Source organism: Salvelinus sp. IW2-2015, linkage group LG11, assembly GCF_002910315.2.
Source record: "Salvelinus sp. IW2-2015 linkage group LG11, ASM291031v2, whole genome shotgun sequence".
NCBI lineage: Eukaryota > Metazoa > Chordata > Actinopteri > Salmoniformes > Salmonidae > Salvelinus > Salvelinus sp. IW2-2015.
This window is the reverse complement of record NC_036851.1, coordinates 24,282,639-24,308,505: the sequence shown is the minus strand read 5'-3', so window position 1 is coordinate 24,308,505 and position 25,867 is coordinate 24,282,639. Positions and strand designations below refer to the sequence as shown.

Here is a 25,867-nt window from a genome sequence, read left to right as displayed (position 1 = left end):
GGTGTGTGTACTTCTGACGGTTTCATTACCAAAATCATACAGGAGGGTGAGGTTGACAACCTTCATCTGGTTTTGTCCGCCAGGTAGCGTAATAGCAAATAACTTTGCTCCTACTGGGAAGAATAGGGAATGAATGGACGCATCTACAGTCCAATGAAAAGGCATTTCAATTAAGTCTCAACCAATCGGACTGATAGGTGGGCGTCTCATTTTAAAACGCCACAGTTCACTTCTGCACCAGATGAACACTGTATGCCGCCGCCTACGTGGGGTAGTCTAAATACAGTTGGTGATAATAGAAACGGATTACTAAATTGATTTTTAGCAACACAACTCAGACTTGCGAATATGACTCCGCTGTATAGCATCGCTGTTGTCTGGTTATTTACCTATGCGCTATGCGAGGATTTCTGTAAGAAAGCCAACTTCTTCGGCGGGGCACACACAACGTTCGTGAAGACCCCGCGACCGAGAGATTCGCCGGTGTTGTCTGGACACAACCTTAACAAACGGAGCACTGACCCGGACGGAGAGACGTGCAAATCTCTAACGGGATTCGAGTCCACGCTGAAAAATAACACACACACCGTAAGTTTTTTTTGTATTATCATAGTCTGTTGCTTGTAAAATATAAAATAAAATGTCATAAAACTGCACATTGTCATTGATTCGTGTTGGCTGCAACCCAGATATCCCACCACAGCGAAAATAATCACATTTCTCTCAGGGATTTGATTGAGGAATGGTCAAATCCATTGTGATAATCTGTCATTTGTGACCTTACAGACTGCTGTGGTGATATTGACTCATGGTTCTCATCACCACGTGGGCTATACATTCCTAATTGACTGATTGATTAGAAGGATGAACTTTATTGCATATTCTGACAAGAGTTAGACTGTCTTAAAGCTACAATCCTTAGTTGCTGCATATTTATTTATAAATTGACGATATATACCCATTGATACTTGAACTAAACTCGAGGCATTTATAAATTGTGTTCTCCAACTGTCGACCCCATAGAACCTAAAAATATAAGCTTGTTTTACTCCAAAACAATGTAAATGTAACCCCCATCCCCCTTGCTGTATAGCCTCAAAACATGGTTAAAACGACAAATTTGATATCATGGATGGTCAGTCCTTGCATCCATAGCTCTGTAAATGAATTTGAGAGTGGTTACAAGTCTCCAGGCCCATCCCTCAGCTTTTTACCAAAACGGGCAGGGTACCTGCTTTGCTATTGTTTCTACTAGGGATTCAGTCAAAGTGAGTTTGACCCAAGGAGTACCCTACAGCAAAGGGTCAGGTGGAGTGAATATGCATTCCGGTTTCTCATAATGCATCCATTATTGATAGAGGATGGATCATATTGTGGCATCAGTCTCCTACATTCGGTAGGCCTGTCTCTGTATAGTTTGGTAATATATGCTGTGATTTAAATACACAAAAAGTCTAATTTCATTATCACCCTCAGACCCTAAAAAAACATGATATTGAACATAATTGAAGGCCAGTATATTTATAGTAAAGTATAGACTGACTGAATGAGAACAATGATGGCTTAGGATGTCTATGGGCCAAACATTGCTCAAATCATCATGATTACTTATGTTTTAACCTACTGTTGCTGGGCATGTTGCTTTGCATCACGTCTTTCTGTTAACAGAGCTGGTTATAGCAGCCAGAGTGGTTGCCTGTATTGCAGAAAAAGGTGTGTTGGGGAATGTAAATTGCTGTCTGTAAGCAGCAGTTTTGGTGTGAGTTCATATGACTGTACACTAGCAGGGTCTCCTTTGAGTGGATGCTCTCTGTGCAGTTCATTGCTCCGCTCTGCTCCACTGTGATGCAGTAGAAAAAGGGACATAGTGTTTCATTACTGTTTGCAACATGAAACAAACTATGTAAGTATCATGTTCTGAGACTGACAAAAAGTTAGCACACTGCATGCATGCCATGATTGAGGTGGAGAGGAAATGCAAACCCCTGTAACATTTTGTCAGCATTTATTTCCCTATCAGTCAACACTGGCCTGCCTCTGTCACTGAGGAGTCAGGGGATTCTGTTCAGCCAGTTGAAGGCAGATGCTAATGGGGTTATAGTGTAAGCCACCGCTAACTCAGGCTAAATGTGGCCTTATGAGGAGCAGCAAAAATGGCAGTGTTTGTCTGGGCTAACCCGCCCCATACGCTGTGATGCCTCTGGCTCTGCTGTTGGCCTACTAGAACACTCTTGCAGCCCAGACTCCACATGGCTTCTCTGTGTGTTTAGTGGAGTGGGTTGTGGGCCCTGCAAATGTGACTCAATGCTGAGTTGAAGTCGGAAGTTTACGTACACTTATGTTGGAGTCATTAAAACTAGATTTTCAACCACTCCACAAATTTCTTGTTAACAAACTATAGTTTTGGCAAGTCGGTTAGGACATCTACTTTGTACATGACACAAGTAATTTTTCCAACAATTGTTTACAGACAGATTATTTCACTTATAATTCACTGTATCACAATTCCAGTGGACCAGAAGTTTACATACACTAAGTTGACTGTGCCTTTAAACAGATGGCTTTAGAAGCTTCTGGCTTTAGAAGCTTCGGATAGGCTAATTGATATCATTTGAGTCAATTGGAGGTGTACCTGTGGATGTATTTCAAGGCCTACCTTCAAACTCAGTGCCTCTTTGCTTGACATCATGGGGAAATCAAAAGAAATCATCCAAGACCTCAGAAAAGAAATGTTGACCTCCACAAGTCTGGTTCATCCTTGGGAGCAATTTCCAAACACCTGAAGGTACCATGTTCATTTGTACAAACAATAGTACGCAAGTATAAACACCATGGGACCACGCAGCCGTCATACCGCTCAGGAAGGAGACACGTTCTGTCTCCAAGAGATGAATGTAATTTGGTGCGAAAAGTGCAAGTCAACCCCAGAACAACAGCAAAGGACCTTGTGAAGATGCCCATCGATATGTTTGGAGGAAAAAGGGGAATGCTTGCAAGCCGAAGAACACCATCCCAACCGTGAAGTACGGGGGTGGCAGCATCATGTTGTGGGGGTGCTTTGCTGCAGGAGGGACTGGTGCAATTCACAAAATAGATGGCATCATGAGGAAGGGAATTTATGTGGATATATTGAAGCAACATCTCAAGACATCAGTCAGGAAGTTTAAAGCTTGGTCGCAAATGGGTCTTCCAAATGGACAGTGTCCCCAAGCATACTTTCAAAGTGGCAAAGTGGCTTAAGGACAACAAAGTCAAGGTATTGGAGTGGCCATCATAAAGCTCTTACCTCAAATCCTATAGAAAATTTGTGGGCAGAACTGAAAAAGCGTGTGCGAGCAAAGAGGCCTACAAACCTGACTCAGTTGAGAGTATGTAAACTTATGACCCACTGTGAATGCGATAAAAGAAATAAAAGCTGAAATAAATCATTCTCTCTATTATTCTGACATTTCACATTCTTAAAATAAAGTGGTGATCCTAACTGACCTAAGACAGGGAATTTGTACTAGGATTAAATGTCAGGAATTGTGAAAAACTGAGTTAAAATGTATTTGGCAAAGGTGTATGTAAACTTCCGACTTCAACTGTATGTAAATGTGATAATTCAGTTTTCTATTTTTAATACACTTGCAAAAATGTCTAAAGGCCAGTTTTGCCTTGTCATTAAGGGGTATTGTGTGTAGATTGAGGGGGAAAAAACTATTTAATCCATTTTAGAATAAGGCTGTAACGTAACAAAATGTGGGACAAGTCGAGGGGTCTGAATACTTTCCGTATGTGCGTTTGTGTATACAGTACCAGTCAAAAGTTTGGACACACCTACTCATTCAAAGAGTTTTCTTTATTTTTACTATTTTTTACATTGTAGAATACTAGTGAAGACATCGAAACTATGAAATAACACATTGAATCATGTAGTAACCCAAAAAGTGTTTTGAACTTAGGCGCCCCAAAAAAACTCATAGGCGGCCGCCCAAGGGTTTCTCTGGCAGAAAAGTCCCTGCACTGAGATATGCCTCAAGGCCCACACCCTAACCCAGTTTGCTATGGAATTATGATCTCTCATATGGACCTGACCTGAACCCTCCAGCCAATGAGATATGCTACAAACACCATCCAAACCTCTCTCGACCTCTCTCCAAATGTTCTCAAACCCCCTCGGCCCAAGTCTTGATGACTTCCCAAATGGACACTTAGAAGTTCCTCCCAACTCCATAAACAATCTCTCTCTGGTAATCCCACGGTAAACCAGCTTAGCCCATCTCCAGTTAAAATGGCCTTCCCAGTGCATTCTCTACCCCCTTCCAACTCACAGGAGCTTTGAAACCCAGCGGTAACTTAATTTGGCCGTCTCTCCAGCTCTCTTTGTCCTCAGGGAAGCAGGAAGTGTTTTTAGGAGCAGAACAGCCAGTTCAGTACAGTCCTGGTGTTTTCATGGTAGACAAATACGAATACGGCCAGAGGAATGTTCTAGAATTCTGTGAAATGCCACAACTAAGTACTTGATGGTCTTTGTGTTGTCAGATCAGTGAGTGAATGTGCTAGAGTTGGAACACCTGAAGCTCCTTTTGACCATGGAAAAAGCACTCCTATTGGCAGTGTGGTCCACCCACCACCTCCTATCCACACTAGCCTGTGCTCCCTCATAAACATTCCCCACATGTTTCTCTCGGACCTCCAGTGAGTCTATCTGCTATAAGAGCAGGCTGACTGGCCAAGACAAGGCACAGGGGGCCAGTATTTTTTTTTAGGTTTGTGGCGAGGGCTGAATCTTCTGTGTCAAGACAACACAAGCCTCGGCTCACTTGCTAGTCATAAAAGTCTGTTACAATTCGTGAGAGACTTACACCCCTAAATACCAGAGAGATAATTGATTCAGTCAATGCCTCTTTTTGGTTTCCATAGCATTGTGCAACATACGAACAGTTGACATGGCTCATTTAAAGAGGAGAGTGTGTGCGACAGTACGTTCCAACACAGTGTAGCCAAAGATAGTACAATATGACGATTTGCAGAATCTGCTTCTCCAATAGAAATCTCTGATCATACTTGTAGGTGATGTCATGAGCAGAAACACGTCATCAGGTCTAATGGCCGTGTCGCACCGAACTGCGCATGTGCAGACAGTCAAATCAAAGGCACAACTTCAATATAAAGTTGTTTTGATGAAAAGTGTCAGTTTTTCTCTTTCACGAGGTTGTAGCAACGAACATTTCAGCTACTTAAGAGATTGGCTTGAATCTAGGTTTTGTATTTTTCTGAAATTTAACAGCTAAGGTTTTCACTTGACTTGGCAAACTTCAGTCTGTTCTGCCGAGTCTGCTTTATGAAGAATTCCCGAAAGTATTGCGACGTTGCGCCTCTAGGTTTAGAACCTCTAAGGTCTAGCACTGTGTGAGGGCCCAGGGTCTTAGTTACAGAAAGTGACAAGAAGTGAAATTCCATGGTAACAGAATGATGCTGACTCAGATTTCTTTTTTTACTTTAAAAGTATGCCAAACAAAAACCATTGATTGCAAAGTTAAACAAACCATACGACTCAATGCACAAGCACTACGTTTAACAATTTCCACAGAACATTTTACAAATATACATGTACAGTGCAGATGTAAAGTTTGGTAACAGAATGATAAAATCTTCCTCAGTTTGTGACCACGTTTTCCCAAAACTCTGTTAAATATCTACTCCAAATTAAGATTCAAAGATGTCTACAAAAATAATCGGGTGTCAGCTTTGATATGACACCTTGAGTTTGAAAAAATCTATTTTGGTTATTAGACTATAAGTGAAGTTGATTAACACCCGGTAACAGAAATATAATAACAGACTGACATTAGCCGTCCCTAATTTCTACTACACAAAAAGGCATAATTATAAATGTCATTCTCTTCATGGTGATGTATCCTGAATAGATACACAAAGTTAACTAAATGTAATATCCTCCTTTGCATGTTTGGTTATATTTCTATCATTCTAATGAGCTCCACCCCCAAACAAGACCAAATTTGGTTGGTCTGGAGCGGACCAAATCTGTACCAGTGGAGGCTGGTGGGAGGAGCTATAGGAGTATGGGCTCATAGTAAGTGCTGGAATGTAATAAATGGAACAGTATCAAACACATCAAACATAAGGAAACCACATTCTATTAATTCAATTTGTGACAACCCTCCCACTCTGTCTGCCGAATTCTTTCTCTTTGCTCTTGTTTTCCTTAATAGGATGTAGGTGGGCAGAGCTGGGAGGGTCGTCAGCGAAATGGGACACACCTGGGCTCGGGTGTGTCCTGGGGATAAATATATCTTCACCCCATTCATTGAGGAGACTCGCTCCATGCAGACACACTGTTATTTTTGGTTGTGGAATTTTCTGGCTTGTTTGTTTTGGCACCTCTCAACAACCCTAATTTTCACCATCTATGCACACAACCACTCATTAACACTACTGATTACACACAGACACCATTGTTAATTGCGTGTAGTTTACTTTGTTTAATAAATATATCTGTTATTCCTTATCTCCACGTTGTCTCCTTTGTTACGGGCTACGAGCTGGTTCATGACACATTCCAGCCATTCCAATGAGCTCATTGTCCTGTAGCTCCTCCCACCAGCCTCCACTGACCTGTACCAATCAGAGTATGTTTACTGTACACGCACACTAATAGTCCGATACCAAACTGATAATGGCAGTAGGCCGAGTATTCCATTAGCCATGTAAACACCTTACTTAGCTAATCTTAATTGGTGTAAGGTCATAATCAAAGTAAGCATATGCAAATTTAAACACCTGGTTGTCTCAGCAATCTTTCAAATGATTAGGACATGTAAAGACCTTAATGGGCGTTCCAGCGGTGTGTTTGATGTGCACATGTGCTAGCACCAGCAGTGCAAGCCTCCCTCTTTTCAAACATTATATAACCGAGCTCAGAATCAAATAGGCTTCCCAAAAATTACATGGTACGTGTGGTAGAACAATTATTTTAATTGCCGATTTTCTGCATTTGTCAAATTCCCATCAGGTAGCCTGATTTCAGATGTGTCCATGGAAACAGGATTATTAAGCAAATCGTTCTCCTTGCAAAGCATGTAAACATTTTAATCAAACTATTATATTAATTTGCCTATTCACAATAATCTTTTGTTCTTGTAACTGTACACATATAGAGTACCAGTCAAAAGTTTGGACACACCTACTCATTCAAAGTTTTGTATTTTTTTACATTGTAGAATAATAATGAAGACATCAAAACTGACAACACCTTTGCCTAGATGACAGATTTTTCCTCATGAAGCTGGTTGAGAGAATGACAAGAGTGTGCAAAACTTTGAGTGTGGTGTGTGTGTGTGTGTGTGTGTGTGTGTGTGGTGTGTGTGTGTGTGTGTGTGTGTGTGTGTGTGTGTGTGTGTGTGTGTGTGTGTGTGTTGTGTGTGTGTGTTGTGTGTGTGTGTGTGTGTTGTGTGGTGTGTGTGTGTGTGTGTGTGTGTGTGTACAGTTGAAGACGGAAGTTTACATACACCTTAGCCAAATACATTTAAACTCAGTTTTTCACAATTCCTGACATTTAATCCTAGTAAAAATTCCCTGTTTTAGGTCAGTTAGGATTACCCCCTTTACTTTTTAAGAATGTGAAATGTCAGAATAATAGAGTGATTTATTTCAGCTTTTATTTCTTTCATCACATTCCCAGTGGGTCAGAAGTTTAAATACACTCAATTAGTATTTGGTAGCATTGCCTTTGAATTGTTTAACTTGGGTCAAATGTTTCGGGGAGCCTTCCACAAGCTTCCCACAATAAGTTGGGTGAATTTTGGCCCATTTCTCCAGACAGAGCTGGTGTAACTGAGTCAGGTTTGTAGGCCTCTTTGCTCGCACACGCCTTTTCAGTTCTGCCCACAAATGTTCTATAGGATTGAGGTCAGGGCTTTGTGATGGCCACTCTAATACCTTGACTTTGTTGTCCTTGCCACAACTTTGAAAGTATGCTTAGCGGGTAGATTTGCTTTTAGCCAAATCCTTTTAGAGCAAGCCAAATAATTTCATGTTTTAAAAAGTTATCCTAGATCAGGTTTCATTGTTTGAATGGTAAGATGCCAATCATTTGAGTTTGGAAGATCCATTTGCAACCAAGCTTTAACATCCTGACTGATGTCTTGAGATGTTGCTTAAATATATCCACATAATTTTCCTACCTCATGATGCCATCTATTTTGTGAAGTGCACCAGTCCCTCCTGCAGCAAAGCACCCCCACAACATGATGCTGCCACCCTGGTGGGTATAGATACTTTTGTACCTGTTTCCTCCAGCATCTTCACAAGGTCCTTTGCTGTTGTTCCGGGATTGATTTGCACTTTTCGCACCAAAGTACGTTCATCTCTAGAAGACAGAACGCGTCTCCTTCCTGAGCGGTATGACGGCTGTATGGTCCCATGGTGTTCATACTTGCATACTATTGTTTGTACAGATGAACGTGGTACCTTCAGGCTTTTGGAAATTGCTCCCAAGGATGAATCAGACTTGTGGAGGTCCACAATTTTTTCCTGAGGTCTTGGCTGATTTCTTTTGATTTCCCCATGATGTCAAGCAAAGAGGCACTGAGTTTGAAGGTAGGCCTTGAAATACATCCACAGGTACACCTCCAATTGACTCAAATGATATCAATTAGCCTATCCGAAGCTTCTAAAGCCAGAAGCTTCTAAAGCCATCTGTTTAAAGGCACAGTCAACTTAGTGTATGTAAACTTCTGGTCCACTGGAATTGTGATACAGTGAATTATAAGTGAAATTATCTGTCTGTAAACAATTGCTGGAAAAAGTGTCATGCACAAAGTAGATGTCCTAACCGACTTGCCAAAACTATAGTTTGTTAACAAGAAATTTGTGGAGTGGTTGAAAAACAAGTTTTAATGACTCCAACCTAAGTGTACGTAAACTTCTGACTTCAACTGTGTATATATGTGTATGTTTTTCCTAGGGTGCTGCAGCACCCTTACTTCCCGCGACTATGATTATTCTCCCTCCTGATGAGGGAGAGAAATGTGAAAATATCTTAAAGGTGAACTGCACTCACCGATTCCGCATGTGTTCGGTCATTACTGAAGCCCAAATGAGAGTTGTCTTTGGGGTGTGATTTAATGTGGGTGTGTCTTTGCCATTCAAGTTCAACAAACAAAGGCAGTAGTAACTTAGTGACAGCTAAGTAAGCAAAGCTAGCTTTGCTACTGAGAGAAGTTTTGAAGTTGATATTTTCTCCCCTTCTGACTGACTCGCCGTCTCAAGATGATCTGCTAATTCAGTTCAATGTGTAGGCTAAAGCCTGTGCTCATCTTGTTATAGCACTAAAGGGGGGACCAGCTCCATATTAATGCCCATGATTTTGGAATGAGATGTTCGACGAGCAGGTGTCCACATACTTCTCTTGATGTAGTGTGTATACGGTGCTTTCAAAGTAGACCCCCCTTCATGTTTTCCACATTTTGGAAAATTGAATAAAACATGTTTTCTCATCAATCTACACACAATACCAACGCGGTTGTAACGCAACTCTTTTTTGTAATGCCTGGATCACACCTACAGCGTCATTACGCAAAATGGTACGCAGCATCATCTGGATATGTGTGCAACAAAAGTTCAATATTCACCTTCTGCTACCATTTTTGTCAAGCCGTCTACGGATACAATTTGATGCATATGTTCGATAAATCCAACGTATGCACCACACACAATGCACTGCAGCCGTCTCTGCAAGGCAATGCTGCAAGGCAAACACATCGTTCCATTGGAAATGAATGTACTTCTGGTGTAACAAAACGCAAAAGACGCTGTCGGTGTGACCGGGTCGTTAATTCTTCCATGGATCTCACACTAAATTCAGCACAACGGGGATGTAGCACTGTTTAAACTAACACTATTCAAAGGCCACAGAGAAACTTGGAATAACAACCTGTACTTGGTTCGATGACAACTTGTAGAAGGCTTATATCTATATTTTGGAATGTCGGTTGTTGATTTCACCACAAAGGGAACAGACCACTTTTTCTGTTAACTTAAATGAATCACGACCCGGCATAGGATATCAACAGTGACAACGGTTGACTGTCCAAAAAATGTATTGGTGTGTGGCCAGCGACTTTTATAGAGAGACCACCCAAATGTTCTGTGCCATTTCATTAACTCCTCGTTCTAAGTCCTGCGCATCCCAGCGTGACAATATCAGCGGTACAGAACCAAAGATATTGAGTCGTTTTAAGCAATCAATCTTACGTCATCGTGATGACTAAACTTTTATACTAACATCACCAATCTGAGGTAAAAAATTATTTATAATTCCACTAAATTGTATAGCTTGAAAATGAAAGCTTGTGTAAGGTAGTAACACAAACTGTCCACATTAGGGAAATTAGCGCAGTATACCATTTTTTTTAAATTTTATTTAACTAGGCAAGTCAGTTAAGAACAAATTCTTATTTACAATGACGGCCTAGGAACAGTGCCTTGTTCAGGGGCAGAACGACAGAGTTTTACCTTGTCAATATGTCAAAATAGTTGGGAGGAGTCTTTACGCTAACATTGTGTTTTGATGTATTTCTAATACCTAATAAGACTTCCTGCTTGATGTTTTCTAAGACCCATTTTCCATCCTATGAACTTGACATGTTCGTGCTCATGTTTTTTTATTTTACATGGAAATGCCTCTAAGCAAGGAACAGAAGGATATAGGTCTACAGTGTGTTATACAGTAAATAACCATTAACAACACTACCTACATAAGACATTAGTGTTATCAACATACATTATGATTATTCAGGGTAACTTGTCAGTAATGCATAACATCATACGTGTCCAAATATCTGTGTAAAATGTAGGCTAACTAAAGTGGTCACTGACACCAGTGGGAACTATGGAATTATGCCTATAAATCTAACTGGCCAGAACCACAGTGACCGTCTGTCTGAATATCCAGCTGTATGTTTACATCCTGACTCTCCAGGGCTGAGAAACCCACAGGCTAAAGACCTCTTTATCTGTGTCCAGCACAAACTCCTAGTCTCAGACACACACCACTATCTCTCCCTGACCTCTGATCCAAGGAGAGAAGACACAAAACTGAAGTATTTAAGGAAAATGTAATTCATTATTCCACGCATCTAGGGCTATATGTTGCTGCTTATTATCTTTTTTCTGTGTAGTATTCACCTTCGTCATTTGATTGAATGTGTCTAAATGTGCAATAACAACATCATGAGGGTCAGGCTGGCTGGCTGTTTTTTCCCCTCTGGTCTGTGGTCAGAATGTACAGAGAAAACATGTCCTGTTCCCTGTGTGTGTGTGTGTGTCTCAGTGTGTGTCTCAGAGCTGGGTTGCAGCCAGCAGCACAGAACCAAGGAAAGCAGCACAGTGACGTTCCACGTGCTGTTTGTGTCCAGAGGATAGAGAGAGGGACGGAGAGAAGAAGGGAGGGAAGGAGAGTTGGACGGCTAGATATAAAGAAAGAAGGGGATACGAAAGAGGATAGGGGAGGAAGAAATGTAGGGTGAAGGAAAGTTTCATGGTTGGCTGTGTTTTTTTGTTTTTCCATATTATCCCATCTTCACTCAATAGGGGTGGAGTAATGGGCTGTGTATGTGTCTCCTCCCAGATGCTAATAGCTGACTGAGCTTCAAGTAGGACCAGACTTTCACTTCACTCAGCTCCAGCCCAGTGCCTCAAACTTACTGTACCTAGACCTGCAATAGCCCTATATACAGTACCAGCCAGATCCATGCATTTAGAGTGTTGGACCATTGAGGTTTCTGCATTATGAAGCATTTACATGAAACCACAACATTCTATGGCAGCCATGTTAGCATTCCATTTACATTAAATGGGGAATATTTAAATAATGCTATGTACCTGAATGTCTAAAATTAGATCAATATTCAAAATTCTAGAAGTTGGCCCAACTCTCTAAATACATGGCTCTGGTACAGACACAGCTGTCATCTGACCCTGCAGCCCCTTTCTCCCTGCTCCTTTAAGCTTCATACCCAAACCTCCAAACCATATATGACATTTACACAGCTTGACCTCAAAGATCACAGCCTGCATGTGTTTGACCTTTATTTCTGGAAATATTGATGTAGCACTCTTGTTAACACCTAGAACCCTGCAGAATAAGGGGCTCACTGTGCTGGCCTGTAACCTCCCAGCCCTACAGTATACCAGTGGTGTGTGTGCTTTAGCTCTGGAATATTTCGTCACAGGATGTGAGCTCATGTCTGGTCTGTGAGGTCACATCCTGTCTGGCAGTGAGGACACAGGGTTTGTAGCTGTATTTGACAATTAAATGATTTTTCCTCCCTCCTCCATCTCATCTTCTGTCCGTTGATGGTATCAATTCATCCCCCCAGGCAGTCTCCTCTCTTCCTCATCCCCCTCTTCTTACTCCTCGTCCCTCCCACCAAGTTAAAATATATCTGTCTGTGACAGAACCTCCTCTGGTCCCTGTCATCCAGCTGGAGCTGCTGACTGGGCTGACCGAGGCTGACCTGTCCCACACTGCCTTGCTGCTTTGTTTTGGGTTTGAAACTCAGGGCAGGGTATCGGTTGTCCAGGCAGCCTGGCAGGGGTTCAGAGGAACAAATTAAGAAAACACGTTCTTGGTTAGATTTGACACAGGTGTACAAGCATTGGTCTTGTACTATTATACTCCTAAGAAAAGCAGAAGCCTTTCCACCCCCATAACATGAACAATCTGCTACAGTAACATTATTTGTGCCCAGGCGTGCCAGCTTAAACCTGGCAGGGTTGTTTTCAACAAGAGTCTTTGAACTCAAGTTGAACCGGGTCGATCAGATCACTTCAGAGGAGGGATGAAGAGTGAGATGATTCCTTTGGAGCAGGATTAAGGAAGGATTGAGGGGTTGTATGAACATATCTACTGTATTTGGAGGAGGAAGGATGGAGAGAGAGTGTGAGGAACCGATGCTTTTGAAGAAAGGATGGAAACTTGTGTTCACACTTGGAGCGATCATGTGTTCCCCTGGACCTGTTTACTAGTAGTTTCCAGAGAGCTGCCTGCCTGCCTCCTGCCTGCCTGCCTCCTGTGGCTTTATAGACTTCCTAGAGTAGCAGACACTCTCCAGGCCTTACCTCTCCTCATAAACAACACATAGAGGCAGGCTAGTGGTGGGGGAACCATAGCATCCTCTCTCCACAGACCTACTAGATGTAATTCAGGGTAGAATGGAAGAAGTGAACTCTGGATTAGTGGTAATGTAAGACAAACAGTCTTTATGTTCTCCACCTGACTTCTTTGTCTTAGCTCTCTTTCTTTCCCCTCTGTCTCTTTCTGGGGGTAATCTCTCGATCAGCTCTAAGGCACACACACATATTCTCTGTCTCTCTCTCTCCATCGTCTGCAGACTGGACTTAAACTTTAGGGGGCCCTCAGGAGAATTAGGGGCCTGTGTGCGCAAGAGTGTTTTTGTCCTGCTTTCAGGACACAAGGCCCTCAGTCACTCTCTTGTTCTCGGGCCTCTCAGCTTGTCAGCCAAGTAGGAATGTAGGTCACACTCACAGTTCCATACAAAGAACATTGTTTGACAGTTGGGACACTCAGCAACAGCCTGGGAGGTGTGTATGTGTGTGTGTGGTCAACTCTCCCTGTGTTGAACAGGCAGGATTTGGATAAAGGAGAGTAGGAAAAGGGGAATCACACAAGTGAATGTCCCTCTGTGTTCTGTATGACATCACGTGTCAAATTTGACTGTTTCCTGTACCCTGTGATTTCACTTAGCGTAAACCACACGACGCTACACGTGCTGTACCTCATGATCCTTTGTAAGCCATGTTGATAAGCCTTCTCTTTCTCTCCTGTCTGCAGTATGCCTTCAATGACTTGAGTGGCTCAGTGTCTCTGGCCTGGGTGGGAGATGGCACAGGGGTAAGTAGAGTATAAACTGTGTGTGTGTGTGTGTGTGTTCACCTGTAAAGCCTGTGTTGTATCTCCACAGGTGCTTCTGGTGCTAACCACATTCCAGGTGCCTGTCTTCATGATTCGCCTTGGCCAGTCTAAACTCTACCGCAGGTCAGAAACTCCAGATACAGGAGATACGGGTCTATTTTTACCAGTCTCAACTCATCAGGGATTGAATCGCACATTAACTTTTGGGGTCACCCTTAAAATAGTGGAGTTGGCCTCCCGGGTGGCGCAGTGGTCTAGGGCACTGTATCGCAGCGCTAGCTGCGCCACCAGAGTCTCTGGGTTCGCGTCCAGGCTCTGTCGCAGCCGGCTGCGACCGGGAGGTCCGTGGGGCGACGCACAATTGGCCTAGCGTCGTCCGGGTTAGGGAGGGTTTGGCCGGTAGGGATATCCTTGTCTCATCGCGCCCCAGCGACTCCTGTGGCGGGCCGGGCGCAGTGCGCGCTAACTGAGGGGGCCAGGTGCACGGTGTTTCCTCCGACACATTGGTGCGGCTGGCTTCCGGGTTGGAGGCGCGCTGTGTTAAGAAGCAGTGCGGCTTGGTTGGGTTGTGCTTCGGAGGACGCATGGCTTTCGACCTTCGACTCTCCCGAGCCCGTACGGGAGTTGTAGCGATGAGACAAGATAGTAATTACTAGCGATTGGATACCACGAAAATTGGGGAGAAAAGGGGGTAAAATTTAAAATAAAAAATAGTGGAGTTATGATGCTTTTAATATAAGGATTCCTGATTTGTATTGGGAGTGCCCAGTAGGTTTTTGTACATTCCCCCCCTGTCTCTCTCTCCCAGCGAGGACTATGGAAAGACATTCCAGGACGTGACCCACCTGATCAACAACACCTTTGTTCAGACTGAGTTTGGCATCGCCATTGGTCCTGACAACTCTGGCAGGGTCAGTACTTCTTCCCTTCATGACTACGTAGACATATTCTGTCTGTATAGACTGGATTGTACCTAGAGGATTCAGTCAACAGATGCACAGCTCCAGTAATCGAACTAGTCTTTGTTTCTCTCTGGTACTACTACGTGAGTTATAATTGCTCTGATTGCCCAGAGATTTAATGCACCTGGTTTCTCAGATCTAAGCCAGTTCCATGTCTCCCTCTATTGGTGATCTCTTCTGTCGCTTAGTGATCTCCTGGGTTCTCCTCTGATCCACTGTCTTTCTGTCATCCAGGTGATCATGACAGGTGATGTGTCAGAGGGAGGGGGATCCCGGATTTTCCGCTCGCTGGATTATGGACATAGTTTTTCCCCAGCGGACCTCCCCTTCTTTCCTCTGATTCAGACACTGTATAACCCCAACGACAGTAACGTGCTACTGACCCTCAGCATCACGGTACATAACCCTGACCCTAAGCCATAACCCTGACCCTCAACATCATTGTACATGACCCTAACCTCTAACCTCTGATCCCTGACCCTCAGCATCATGGCACATAACCCTCGATTAAGGCAGCCTCCGAGGGGTTGGGTTAAATGTGAAAGACACATTTCAGTTGAATGCATTCAGTTGTACAACTGACTAGGTATCTGCCTTTCCTCTTTGAATATGATCTGTTTTTTTCGTCCCTCTCTCCTCTCCTCCAGTTGGAACTGTGGCTGTCTGAAGACTTTGGCTCCACCTGGAGGAAGATCCATGACAGCGTGTGTCTGGTCAGATGGTGAGAGCTTCCATTTAACTAGTTCATTATTAATCAATCAGTAACAATGGATGTTTTTTATGATCTTGTTTACTTCCAAACAAACATCTATGTCCTCTAGCTCCATATTCGAACAGCATATCATTTACCTCTGTATCGCCCGGATCCTTCTCCCTTTTTCTCTAATTTTCTCTCCCAATCAGTGGTGTGAGCAAAACAAACAGTTACAGGAGTTGTGTGTGTGTGTGTGTGTGTGTGTGTGCGCGCGCGTGTGCGTGTGCGTGTGTGTGTGTGTGTGTGTGTGTGTGTGTGTGTGTGCAAGCTTGACTTTATTGTTGTTATTCCAGCTGTCTTGCCTGTCAGTTGTGACCACATATTTGACTCCAGTTTCAGTGCAGCAACAGAAGTTCAGATCAGGTCAAAGAGACAGGATGTGGTAGTTACTGCACAATCATCACCTCGCACAGCATTCTGGGAACTCTGTGGCCACAGCTTCAATTGGAGCTCTGACCAGAATGCATTACACAAGCAGTTTGGGCTCCCAGGACAGTGAATCAGGAGTCAGCAGAATAGTGTATATTAATTTCACAACTCCTGGTAGAGGTCAGTTGTACAGTGGGTTGGTGAATATTGTCACTTCAGCAGCAGTCGAGTGACACCTCAGTCAGGTGGGAACCAGATGTTTTCATTCCTTTAAAGGGGTGTCACGGTGGGATGAGTCCATATTCCACACCATCTGTTTTGTATAACCCTGCTACATGTATACGCGTCAGGAGGAATGTACCGGCCTCAATCCCCAGTGAATAGGAAAGATCTCTTGTTTGTCTGTCCGTCCGTCTGTCTCACTGTCCGTCTGTCTGTGTGATCCTAGGGGTCCTGAGGACAGCATCTACTTCACCACAAACTCTAACGGATCCTGCAGTGAGTAGACCATGACTACAGTAACACAACCTCATGTCAACACAACACCAATAACAACAAATAAATCACTAACAGTAGAATCATTGAGCCAGACATCTGTCCAGAGAGACTGCACTAACAATAACACAGCCACACGATTCACCATACACAACAGCACACAAGGATACACTACATGACCAAAAGTATAGGGACACCTGCTCGTCGAACATCTCATTCGAAAATCACGGGCATTAATATGGAGTTGGTCCCCCCTCTGCTGCTATAATAGCCTTCATTCTTCAGGGAAGGATTTCCACTAGATGTTGGAACATTGCTACGGGGACTTGCTTCCATTCAGCCACAAGAGCATTCGTGAGGTTGGGCACTGATGTTGGGCGATTAGGCCTGGCTCGCAGTTGGCGTTCCAATTCATTCCAAAGGTGTTCGATGGAGTTGAGGTCAGGGCTCTGTGCAGGCCAGTCAAGTTCTTCCACACCAATCTCGACAAACCATTTCTGTATGGAACTCGCTTTGTGCACAGGGGAATTTTCATGCTGAAACAAAGTTGGAAGCACAGAATCGTCTAGAATGTCATTGAATGCTGTAGCGTTAAGATTTCCCTTCACTGGAACTAAGGGGCCTAGCCCGAACCATGAAAAATAGCCCCAGACCATTATTCCTCCTCCAAACTTTACAGTTGGCACTATGCATTTGGGCAGGTAGCGTTCTCCTGGCATCCACCAAACCCAGATACTTCCATCGGACTGCCAGATGGTGAAGCGTGATTCATCACTCCAGAGAACGTGTTTCCACTGCTCCAGAGCGGGTTTTACACCACTCCAGCCTACTCTTGGCATTGAGCATGGTGACCTTGTGTGTGGCTGCTCAGCCATGGAAACCCATTTCATGAAGCTCCCTACAAACCGTTATTGTGCAGACGTTTCTTCCAGAGGCAGTGGGGAACTCGGTAGTGAGTGTTGCAACCGATGACAGATGATTTTCAGCGATCCCATTCTGTGAGCTTGTAGTTCACCAGGGCAGCTCTAGCGGGGCCGAAATTTGATGAACCGACTTGTTGGAAAGGTGGCATCATATGACTGTGCCACGTTGAAAGTCATTGAGTTCTTCAGTAAGGCCATTCTACTGCCAATGTTTGTCTATGGAGATTGCATATCTGTGCGCTCGATTTTATACACCTGTCCTCAACGGGTGTGGCTGAAATAGCCAAATCCACTAATTTGAAGGAGTGTCCACATATTTTGTATACAGTGGGGAGAACAAGTATTTGATACACTGCCGATTTTGCAGGTTTTCCTACTTACAAAGCATGTAGAGGTCTGTAATTTTTATCATAGGTACACTTCAACTGTGAGAGACGGAATCTAAAACAAAAATACAGAAAATCACATTGTATGATTTTTAAGTAATTAATTTGCATTTTATTGCATGACATAAGTATTTGATACATCAGAAAAGCAGAACTTAATATTTGGTACAGAAAACCTTTGTTTGCAATTACAGAGATCATACGTTTCCTGTAGTTCTTGACCAGGTTTGCACACACTGCAGCAGGAATTTTGGCCCACTCCCCATACAGACCTCTCCAGATCCTTCAGGTTTCGGGGCTGTCGCTGGGCAATTACGGACTTTCAGCTCCCTCCAAAGATTTTCTATTGGGTTCAGGTCTGGAGACTGGCTAGGCCACTCCAGGACCTTGAGATGCTTCTTACGAGAGCCACTCCTTAGTTGCCCTGGCTGTGTGTTTCGGGTCGTTGTCATGCTGAGAACCCGCCACCAACCCATCTTCAATGCTCTTATGAGGGAAGGAGGTTGTTGGCCAAAATCTCGCGATCCATGGCCCCATCCATCCTCCCTCAATACGGTGCAAGTCGTCCTGTCCCCTTTGCAGAAAAAGCTCCCCAAAGAAATGATGTTTCCACCTCCATGCTTCACGGTTGGGATGGTGTGTATTGGGGTTGTAACTCATCCTTTTCTTCCTCCAAACACGGCGAGTGGAGTTTAGACCAAAAAGTCTATTTTTGTCTCATCAGACCACATGACCTTCTCCCCATTCCTCCTCTGGATCATCCAAATGGTCCATTGGGCAAACTTCAGACGGGCCTGGACAATGCGCTGGCTTGAGCAGGGGGACCTTGCGTGGGCTGCAGGATTTTAATCCATGACGGCGTAGTGTGGTACTAATGGTTTTCTTTGAGACTGTGGTCCCAGCTCTCTTTACAGGTCATTGACCAGGGGCCTGCGTGTAGTTCTGGGCTGATCCCTCACCTTCCCCATGATCATTGATGCCCCACGAGGTGAGATCTTGCATGGAGCCCCAGACCGAGGGTGATTGACCGTCATCTTCAACTTCTTCCATTTTCTAATAATTGCGCCAACAGTTGTTGCCTTCTCACCAAGCTGCTTGCCTATTGTCCTGTAGCCCATCCCAGCCTTGTGCAGGTCTACAATTTTATCCCTGATGTCCTTACACAGCTCTCTGGTCTTGGCCATCGTGGAGAGGTTGGAGTCTGTTTGATTGAGTGTGTGGACAGGTGTCTTTTATACAGGTAACGAGTTCAAACAGGTGCAGTTAATACAGGTAATGAGTGGAGAACAGGAGGGCTTCTTAAAGAAAAACTAACAGGTCTGTGAGAGCCGGAATCCTTACTGGTTGGTAGGTGATCAAATACTTATGTCATGCAATAAAATGCAAATTAATTACTTAAAAATCATACAATGTGATTTTCTGGATTTTTGTTTTAGATTCCGTCTCTCACAGTTGAAGTGTACCTATGATAAAAAGTACAGACCTCTACATGCTTTGTAAGTAGGAAAACCTGCAAAATCGGCAGTGTATCAAATACTTGTTCTCCCCACTGTATATGGTGTATATAGATGAGCAAAAAATCTCAAACTTTGTACTGATAACAATCATACGTGTTTTGACTCGTCTCTTTCCCTCTCCCCTCTTCAGATGATAAGGGCATGTTGGAGCTGAAGAGGTCTCTAGACTATGGCAAGAACATCAAGACCATCGCCAGCAAGATCTACTCCTTCGTACTGGGAGGACGCTTTGTCTTCGCCTCCATCATGACTGGCTCGGTGTGTGTGTGTGTGTTACGTTAGTATGTGCGTTTCCACAGTAAAGTCTGCGTGTGTTATAATGTGTGTGTGTGTTCCTCAGGGTACCCAGCGTATGATCCATGTGTCGGTAGATGGTGGTGATGTGTGGAACATGGCTCAGCTCCCTACTGTTGGCCATGAGCAGTTCTACTCCATATTGGCAGCCAGCGACGACATGGTGTTCATGCACGTAGACGAACCTGGAGGTCAGTCAGAACACACAATTATGGATTAAGATTCTTTCTTAGATGTGTGTCTTTGTTAAGATCTCACTTGTCCCTTGCTATCCTCCCAGATGAAGCTTTCGTCCACATGACAATAGATGGTTTATGAAGCTTTATTTACTTAGTGACACATTGTGACAGACACTGGCATAGGGACCATCTACATATCAGATGACAGAGGGACGCTCTACTCCAAGTCTCTGGAGCGCCACCTCTACACGGCCACAGGGGGCGACACTGATTTCACCAACGTCACCTCGCTCAGGGGTGTCTACATGACCAGCGTACTCACAGAGGGTGGGTGTACACTGCCACACACGGACACAGAGACGCACCGTTTTGAAGTATTTTTCTATACAGTCTGACCCCCCCCCCCCCCCCCCCCCCCCCCCCCCTCTGTAGACGGCTCAGTGGAGACTGTGGTGTCGTTTGACCAGGGTGGGGAGTGGCGGCCGGTACAACGGCCTCGAAACAGCCGCTGTGACACTGAGACCGCCACCAACCGCCCGGACCGAGTGAGACACACACACACACACACACACAACCCTGTGATTATATATGTGTGCTTTAGCAATACTGCATGTAAGCTTTGTATTTCATGAGTGTTTTGTCCTTGTCCCTTACCCACCCTGTGTGTCTACAGTGCAGCCTGCACATCCACGCCTTATACAGCATCTCTATGAAGATGAACGTCCCTCTGCTGCCCCTCACACAGTTCAACGCTATAGGCCTCATTCTGGCTCATGGTAACACACACACAGTATACACCAGCCATACTCAATATTTCGGTCTGGATCCAGACCCAGAATGGGGTTCATTTTTACTGCTGTTGAGAGTTGTAATAGTAGATTGTACAAGGTGGAATTTAGAAATGTGGAAGTGCATGGGCAGTTATGTCATTCAATGTCAGAAATGTCCAGTTTATAAACTAGCCCCCTCAAACTCAACTCTGGATCTCAAAGACAGTTCCACTTCATTATTCCCCTCTAATCAGGGACTGATTTACACCTGGCACACCAGATGGGTGCAATTAATTATCAGGTAGAGCAGGCTCTGGACCTCGTAGGGTAAGAGTCAAATAACCCTGGCACTAGCACCTGTTAGCTTGGTAGCTGGTTAGCCCAGTTTACCTATCTAAATAGTGTAGTTATCATAGCCAGATTACATGCCCAGGGGCCTCCATTGATTTTGTTGAGTCACTCCAGTATCATATGAACACACAAGACATGGCAAAATGTGTAGAATCGCAGGAAAAGAGCTTTAAAACGGCAACATTTTCTCTCTGCCAGCAAGAGAAGTGTGAACAGACGGATCAGTTTGGGGTTGCATGGGTTGTGAGGTGGAGGTTTGTTACTACACCAATAAATGACAATATCCATCTGGATCTTTGCCACCTTGGAACATCTACACTGAGCCCAAAAAGAACACAAACACAGGCCCACCCTATGGAGCACTAGAATAATGGAACATTCATATCCCTATTCCTTCACTCCCCTCTCCCTCTCTTTCTCTGTCTCCAGGTAGTGTGGGTGACCCAGCGTCTGTGCTGTCTCCTGATGTGTATGTGTCTGATGATGGAGGCTACTCCTGGCTGAGAGCGCTAACCGGACCCCACCACTACGCCATCCTAGACTCTGGAGGCCTTTTGGTGGCTGTCGAACACACATCTGCACCCGTCAACCAGATCAAGTGAGTGAAAGAGAGACAGACAGACAGAAATGGAGGAGGTCCTGCCATTTCAAATCTTTGCACTCAGGTTGTGTTTGATAATGATGCTAAGAGGCCTTTTCCCCCTCCTCCTCCATCTCCCCTGCAGGTTTTCCACAGACGAAGGCCAGTGTTGGCATGTGTATAACTTCACCAGTGAGCCGCTGTATTTCACAGGGCTGGCATTGGAGCCTGGAGCCCACTCCATGAACCTCAGCCTGTGGGGGTACAGAGTGGGCCTGCAGGGTCCCCTCAGTCACTACTGGGTCTCTGTTACTATTGATTTCAAACAGCTACTCTCCCAGAGCCTTGAGTGGACTGTGTGTGTGTGTGTGTGTGTGTGTGTGTTGTGTGTGTGTGTGTGTGTGTGTGTGTGTGTGTGTGTGTGTGTGTGTGTGTGTGTGTGTGTGTGTGTGTGTGTGTGTGTGGTGTGTGTGTGTGTGGTGTGTGGTGTGTGTGTGTGTGCGCGTGCGTGCGTGCGTGGATGTGCTTGTGATTGCGTTTGTGCCTGTGCTTACTGGTCTCCATGTACCCCTGCAGGTGGGGAAGGAGACTATGTTCAGTGGTTGGCGCACTCTGATGACCTCAACAACCCCAATGACGGATGCATTCTGGGATATAAGGAGCGTTTCCTGCGGCTGAGGAAAGATTCTGTCTGCTGGAACGGACGTGATTATGTCATCACCACCCAGCCCACCCCCTGCCCCTGCACACTGGACGACTACCAGTGGTCCGCACCTCATAAACCTTCCCGTCTATGTTACTACTCACTCTCTCTTTACCTTTTATTTGACTCCCTTTCCTCCCCTCACCCATTCAGAGGGGTCGGGTTAAATCTGGAAGACATTTCGGTTGAATGCAATTCAGTTGTGCAACTGACTAGGTATCCCGCTTCCCCATCTTATCCATCTTTCACCATCACCTCTCTGTCTATCTCTCCTTGTGTTCAAGCAAACAACTGACATATGCATCTTTCTCTCTCTCTCTGTCTCTCTGTCTCTGTCTGTTGTAGTGACTATGGGTACTACCGTGCAGAGAACAGTTCTGAGTGTGTGGAGCAGGCAGACCTGAAGGGCCATGTTCTGGAGTTCTGTCTTCACGGCACCACAGAACAGCTGCAGACCAGCGGGTAAGGAACTCACCTCACCACAACTAAAAACAAAATCCCTCTCTCTCCTTCCATTTTTCACCGTCTCTTCTGTTCTCCATCCTAAAGCTACCGGAAGATTCCAGGCGACCGGTGTGAGGGTGGGATCCAGCCTAAGAGAAAGGAGATTGATCTGAGGAGAAACTGCATCAGCAATGCACTTCACCCAAAACCCCTGGTCAGTGGTAGCATTCCTGCTACAGCTATGATACAGCATCTGGTAAAGTCTTTGTCTGGCTCAAGGAGTAGGAAAACCCTTGTAGACTTAAGTTAACACCCCTCTCCTTCTCTCTCTCAGACGGAGGCCAACTTGTTAAGCTCTGCCTCTATAGTAGTGGTTGTAATGGTGATTCTGCTCATCAGCGCTGCCACAGGGGTTATGCTCGTCAAGAAATATGTCTGCGGAGGGAGGTCAGTTTACCTCACCTATCTCCTCCCTAACCTTTGTCCTCCCTGTGTGTACAGTATGTGACTGTGTGGTTATCTCGCTCAGGTTCCTGGTACACAGGTACTCAGTGCTACAACAGCATGCAGAGGCCAATGGGATAGAGGGAGTGGATGAACTGGACACACACACCACCGAGATGGGCAAAACACACTACCACGAAGACTCAGATGAGGTTCACACACTGCTAGCATACACAGACACACACAGTTTTTGTATGACACAGCAATTTTGTGTACAGTACATTACTAGTACATTCCTGCTCTTGTCCTGCATCATGCACTCGCCTCTGTCCTCACGATATTCTCTCTCTCATTGTGTGTGTGTGTGTGGGCGTATATCTGTGTACGTGTGGATTTTCCCGCCCAGGACCTCTTGGAGTGAGAAGCGAGCTGCGAGAGACTTAATCCGCCAACCTGACAGCCTACCCAAGACTACTCCCTCCCAGCATTGCCTCCTCCTCCTGCCGCCACTAATACCGCAGCTGCTCTGAGACTCCACTCCTACTCAATGACTGCAAACAGTTCTTACATACCTCTTCCCTTCCCAAGGACACTGGCACTAAAGGGATGTATCATGTCCTGCAGAGGGCTGGAGAGCAGTGGGGCAGGGGCTGTGGGCTTGGGGCCTGTGGAGGGGAGCGCAGAGGAGAGCTTTTGTGTCCCTAAGGAGCTTTTGTTGTGTCTGCAGCCTTCCTTTCTCCACAACGCTTTCTGATGCAGATTCATGGCGCAGGCGCTCTATTGCTGTGGTGCAGAGAGTCAGGGTACAACAGCAGTGGCACTGGGAATGGTGTGTCTGGATCAGACTGAGTTTCTATGGTACAGTACCTGATATGGTACACCCCTACGAAAGAGACAGTATACAAAATGAGATGTGGAAAGCTTTCAACTGAAGTGGTACATAGTTATAAATGTAGTTATGTCTGAAATAATTTTGTACCAAGTGTAAAAGATAATAATTTTCATAAACAATATGTGTGAGGTGAAAACGTATACTAAATTTGTTATCGTTTTCAGGCTCATACCAGCTTTAGTGAGTATGACCACATTAACATAAACTAGCTAACCATACAGTACCTTGTCCTACTGTGCTTAGAGTGGACATCTTGAATTATATTACCAAAGCACTTTCATAATTTTGTGTTGCAGAGAAAATGTATCTGATTTGTCATACTGAGAGGGTAGGGAATATGGGGGAAACTACTCAGCAAATGAGTTGTCAAGTCTGAACAGACCATATTGTACTAGTGAATTACTTCAGCAATAATTAAAAATCTTTCATTTTTAACCTCTGCCATGAGGCCTACTTAACAATGTCATAAACAGTCATGACAGCTGAAATTAACTTAATTTACACAATCTTTACACACACTGCTATTGAAGTGAACTAGTTGGATAGCAGTTTACCCAGCTAAATCTAAAAATGATCAAATATTGTGTGTGTCTGGTATAGTCTGCTTGTAAACTATTTAACCATTACATTTAGCAAATACATGTGTAAGGCTTATTGTTCATAGTGTATATATGATTAATAAAGGGTCTGATAATAAATGGTTCATAAATAATATACATGTAATTATTAATGAACTCAAATATATTAACCAATGATATGTAATGTTAGCAAATAGTTTACTTATGGTAACAAACTTTTGAATACTGGTATAAAAGCAGACCCTGTCAACCTGTTACTAAGTTAAATGTGAATCATTGCTCTTTTTTTTTATTACGATGAAGGCTATGATTTAATCGAAATCTTGTTTAACAAAAGAAGCGCTATGTTCAAAGTTTGTGTTTGTGGGAATTATTTGATTTTACAATTGGCAAGTGGACACATTATGTGAAATTAATTGTCCTAACATTTTCTTGTCAATATATTTTCTTACCTCAGAATTTCATAAGCTAACATATCTAAGAAATAAAAACAGTTTGAGTATTCACTTGTGCTTTATTCACGTAAGCGGTATTCAGAACATAGAGCGGCAGAAATTATCACGGGCCTTCAGTCCCAAGCATTTCATTAGACAATGTTACCTAGTTTTCTTTATAGATTTGAGAAGCACAATATCAAGGAGTTAATGCATGTCTACTGTGTAATGAAGTGATTCCATCTCCAAGTGGATGTAATTCCATCTCCAAGTGGACCCAATTGAGGGTTAGGAGACTTCCTGACCAGGAAACACTCTGGGCTCTTGCAACTGGTACTTGCTTTTTGCAGTTGCAGGCACTCATTTTCTTTTCACACCATCAGGATTGATTAACCAGCTATTATAAATGGCAGCTCATGCTGAGTTTTGGTACAGTGCTATACTGTGAGATAGCTGTATAATGGACATAATGTTTTGTCTCAGATTTCCATCTTTCTGGGAATAGTCTGTTCCATTTTAGGCCTTGTGTATAGTAGTTTGTTTGCTTGTGTTATTATATATCATTGACAATTTTACAAACAGACTTGGAAAGTCCTCTTTTGCAATATAGGTTGATCTCTTTGAATAAATAATAGTTTAAATGTTTAACTTTCTTGTCATGTCTATTTGATCCTGCTTCACCAAAGAAGGCATTATGCTATAACGCTTTAATTCCTTTACAATCACCTTTCAAAGGAACTCGCGCACCAGGTTTAGTTTATTGGGATCCCCATTAACTACTGCACATACAGCAGCTACTCTTCCTGTGGTCCACATAAAACGTACAAATAATAGCTACATTTTACACTTT

General features: G+C 44.0%; 1 protein-coding gene across 1 annotated transcript; it reads left to right on the top strand.

Annotated features, from left to right (window-relative positions):
- The first annotated feature begins 54 nt into the window (after positions 1-54).
- On the top strand, positions 55-25,665 carry sort1a (sortilin 1a). The gene is made up of 20 exons (XM_023996497.1): positions 55-588; positions 13,862-13,921; positions 13,992-14,065; positions 14,751-14,853; positions 15,139-15,300; positions 15,552-15,625; positions 16,476-16,525; positions 19,479-19,606; positions 19,689-19,833; positions 19,993-20,148; positions 20,254-20,366; positions 20,495-20,597; positions 21,372-21,540; positions 21,668-21,882; positions 22,099-22,288; positions 22,571-22,687; positions 22,775-22,883; positions 23,004-23,116; positions 23,199-23,325; positions 23,520-25,665. Exons 1-20 carry the CDS (start codon positions 349-351, stop codon positions 23,532-23,534), a joined length of 2,463 nt encoding a protein of 820 aa, XP_023852265.1. The 5' UTR covers positions 55-348; the 3' UTR covers positions 23,535-25,665.
- Positions 25,666-25,867: the final 202 nt, after the last annotated feature.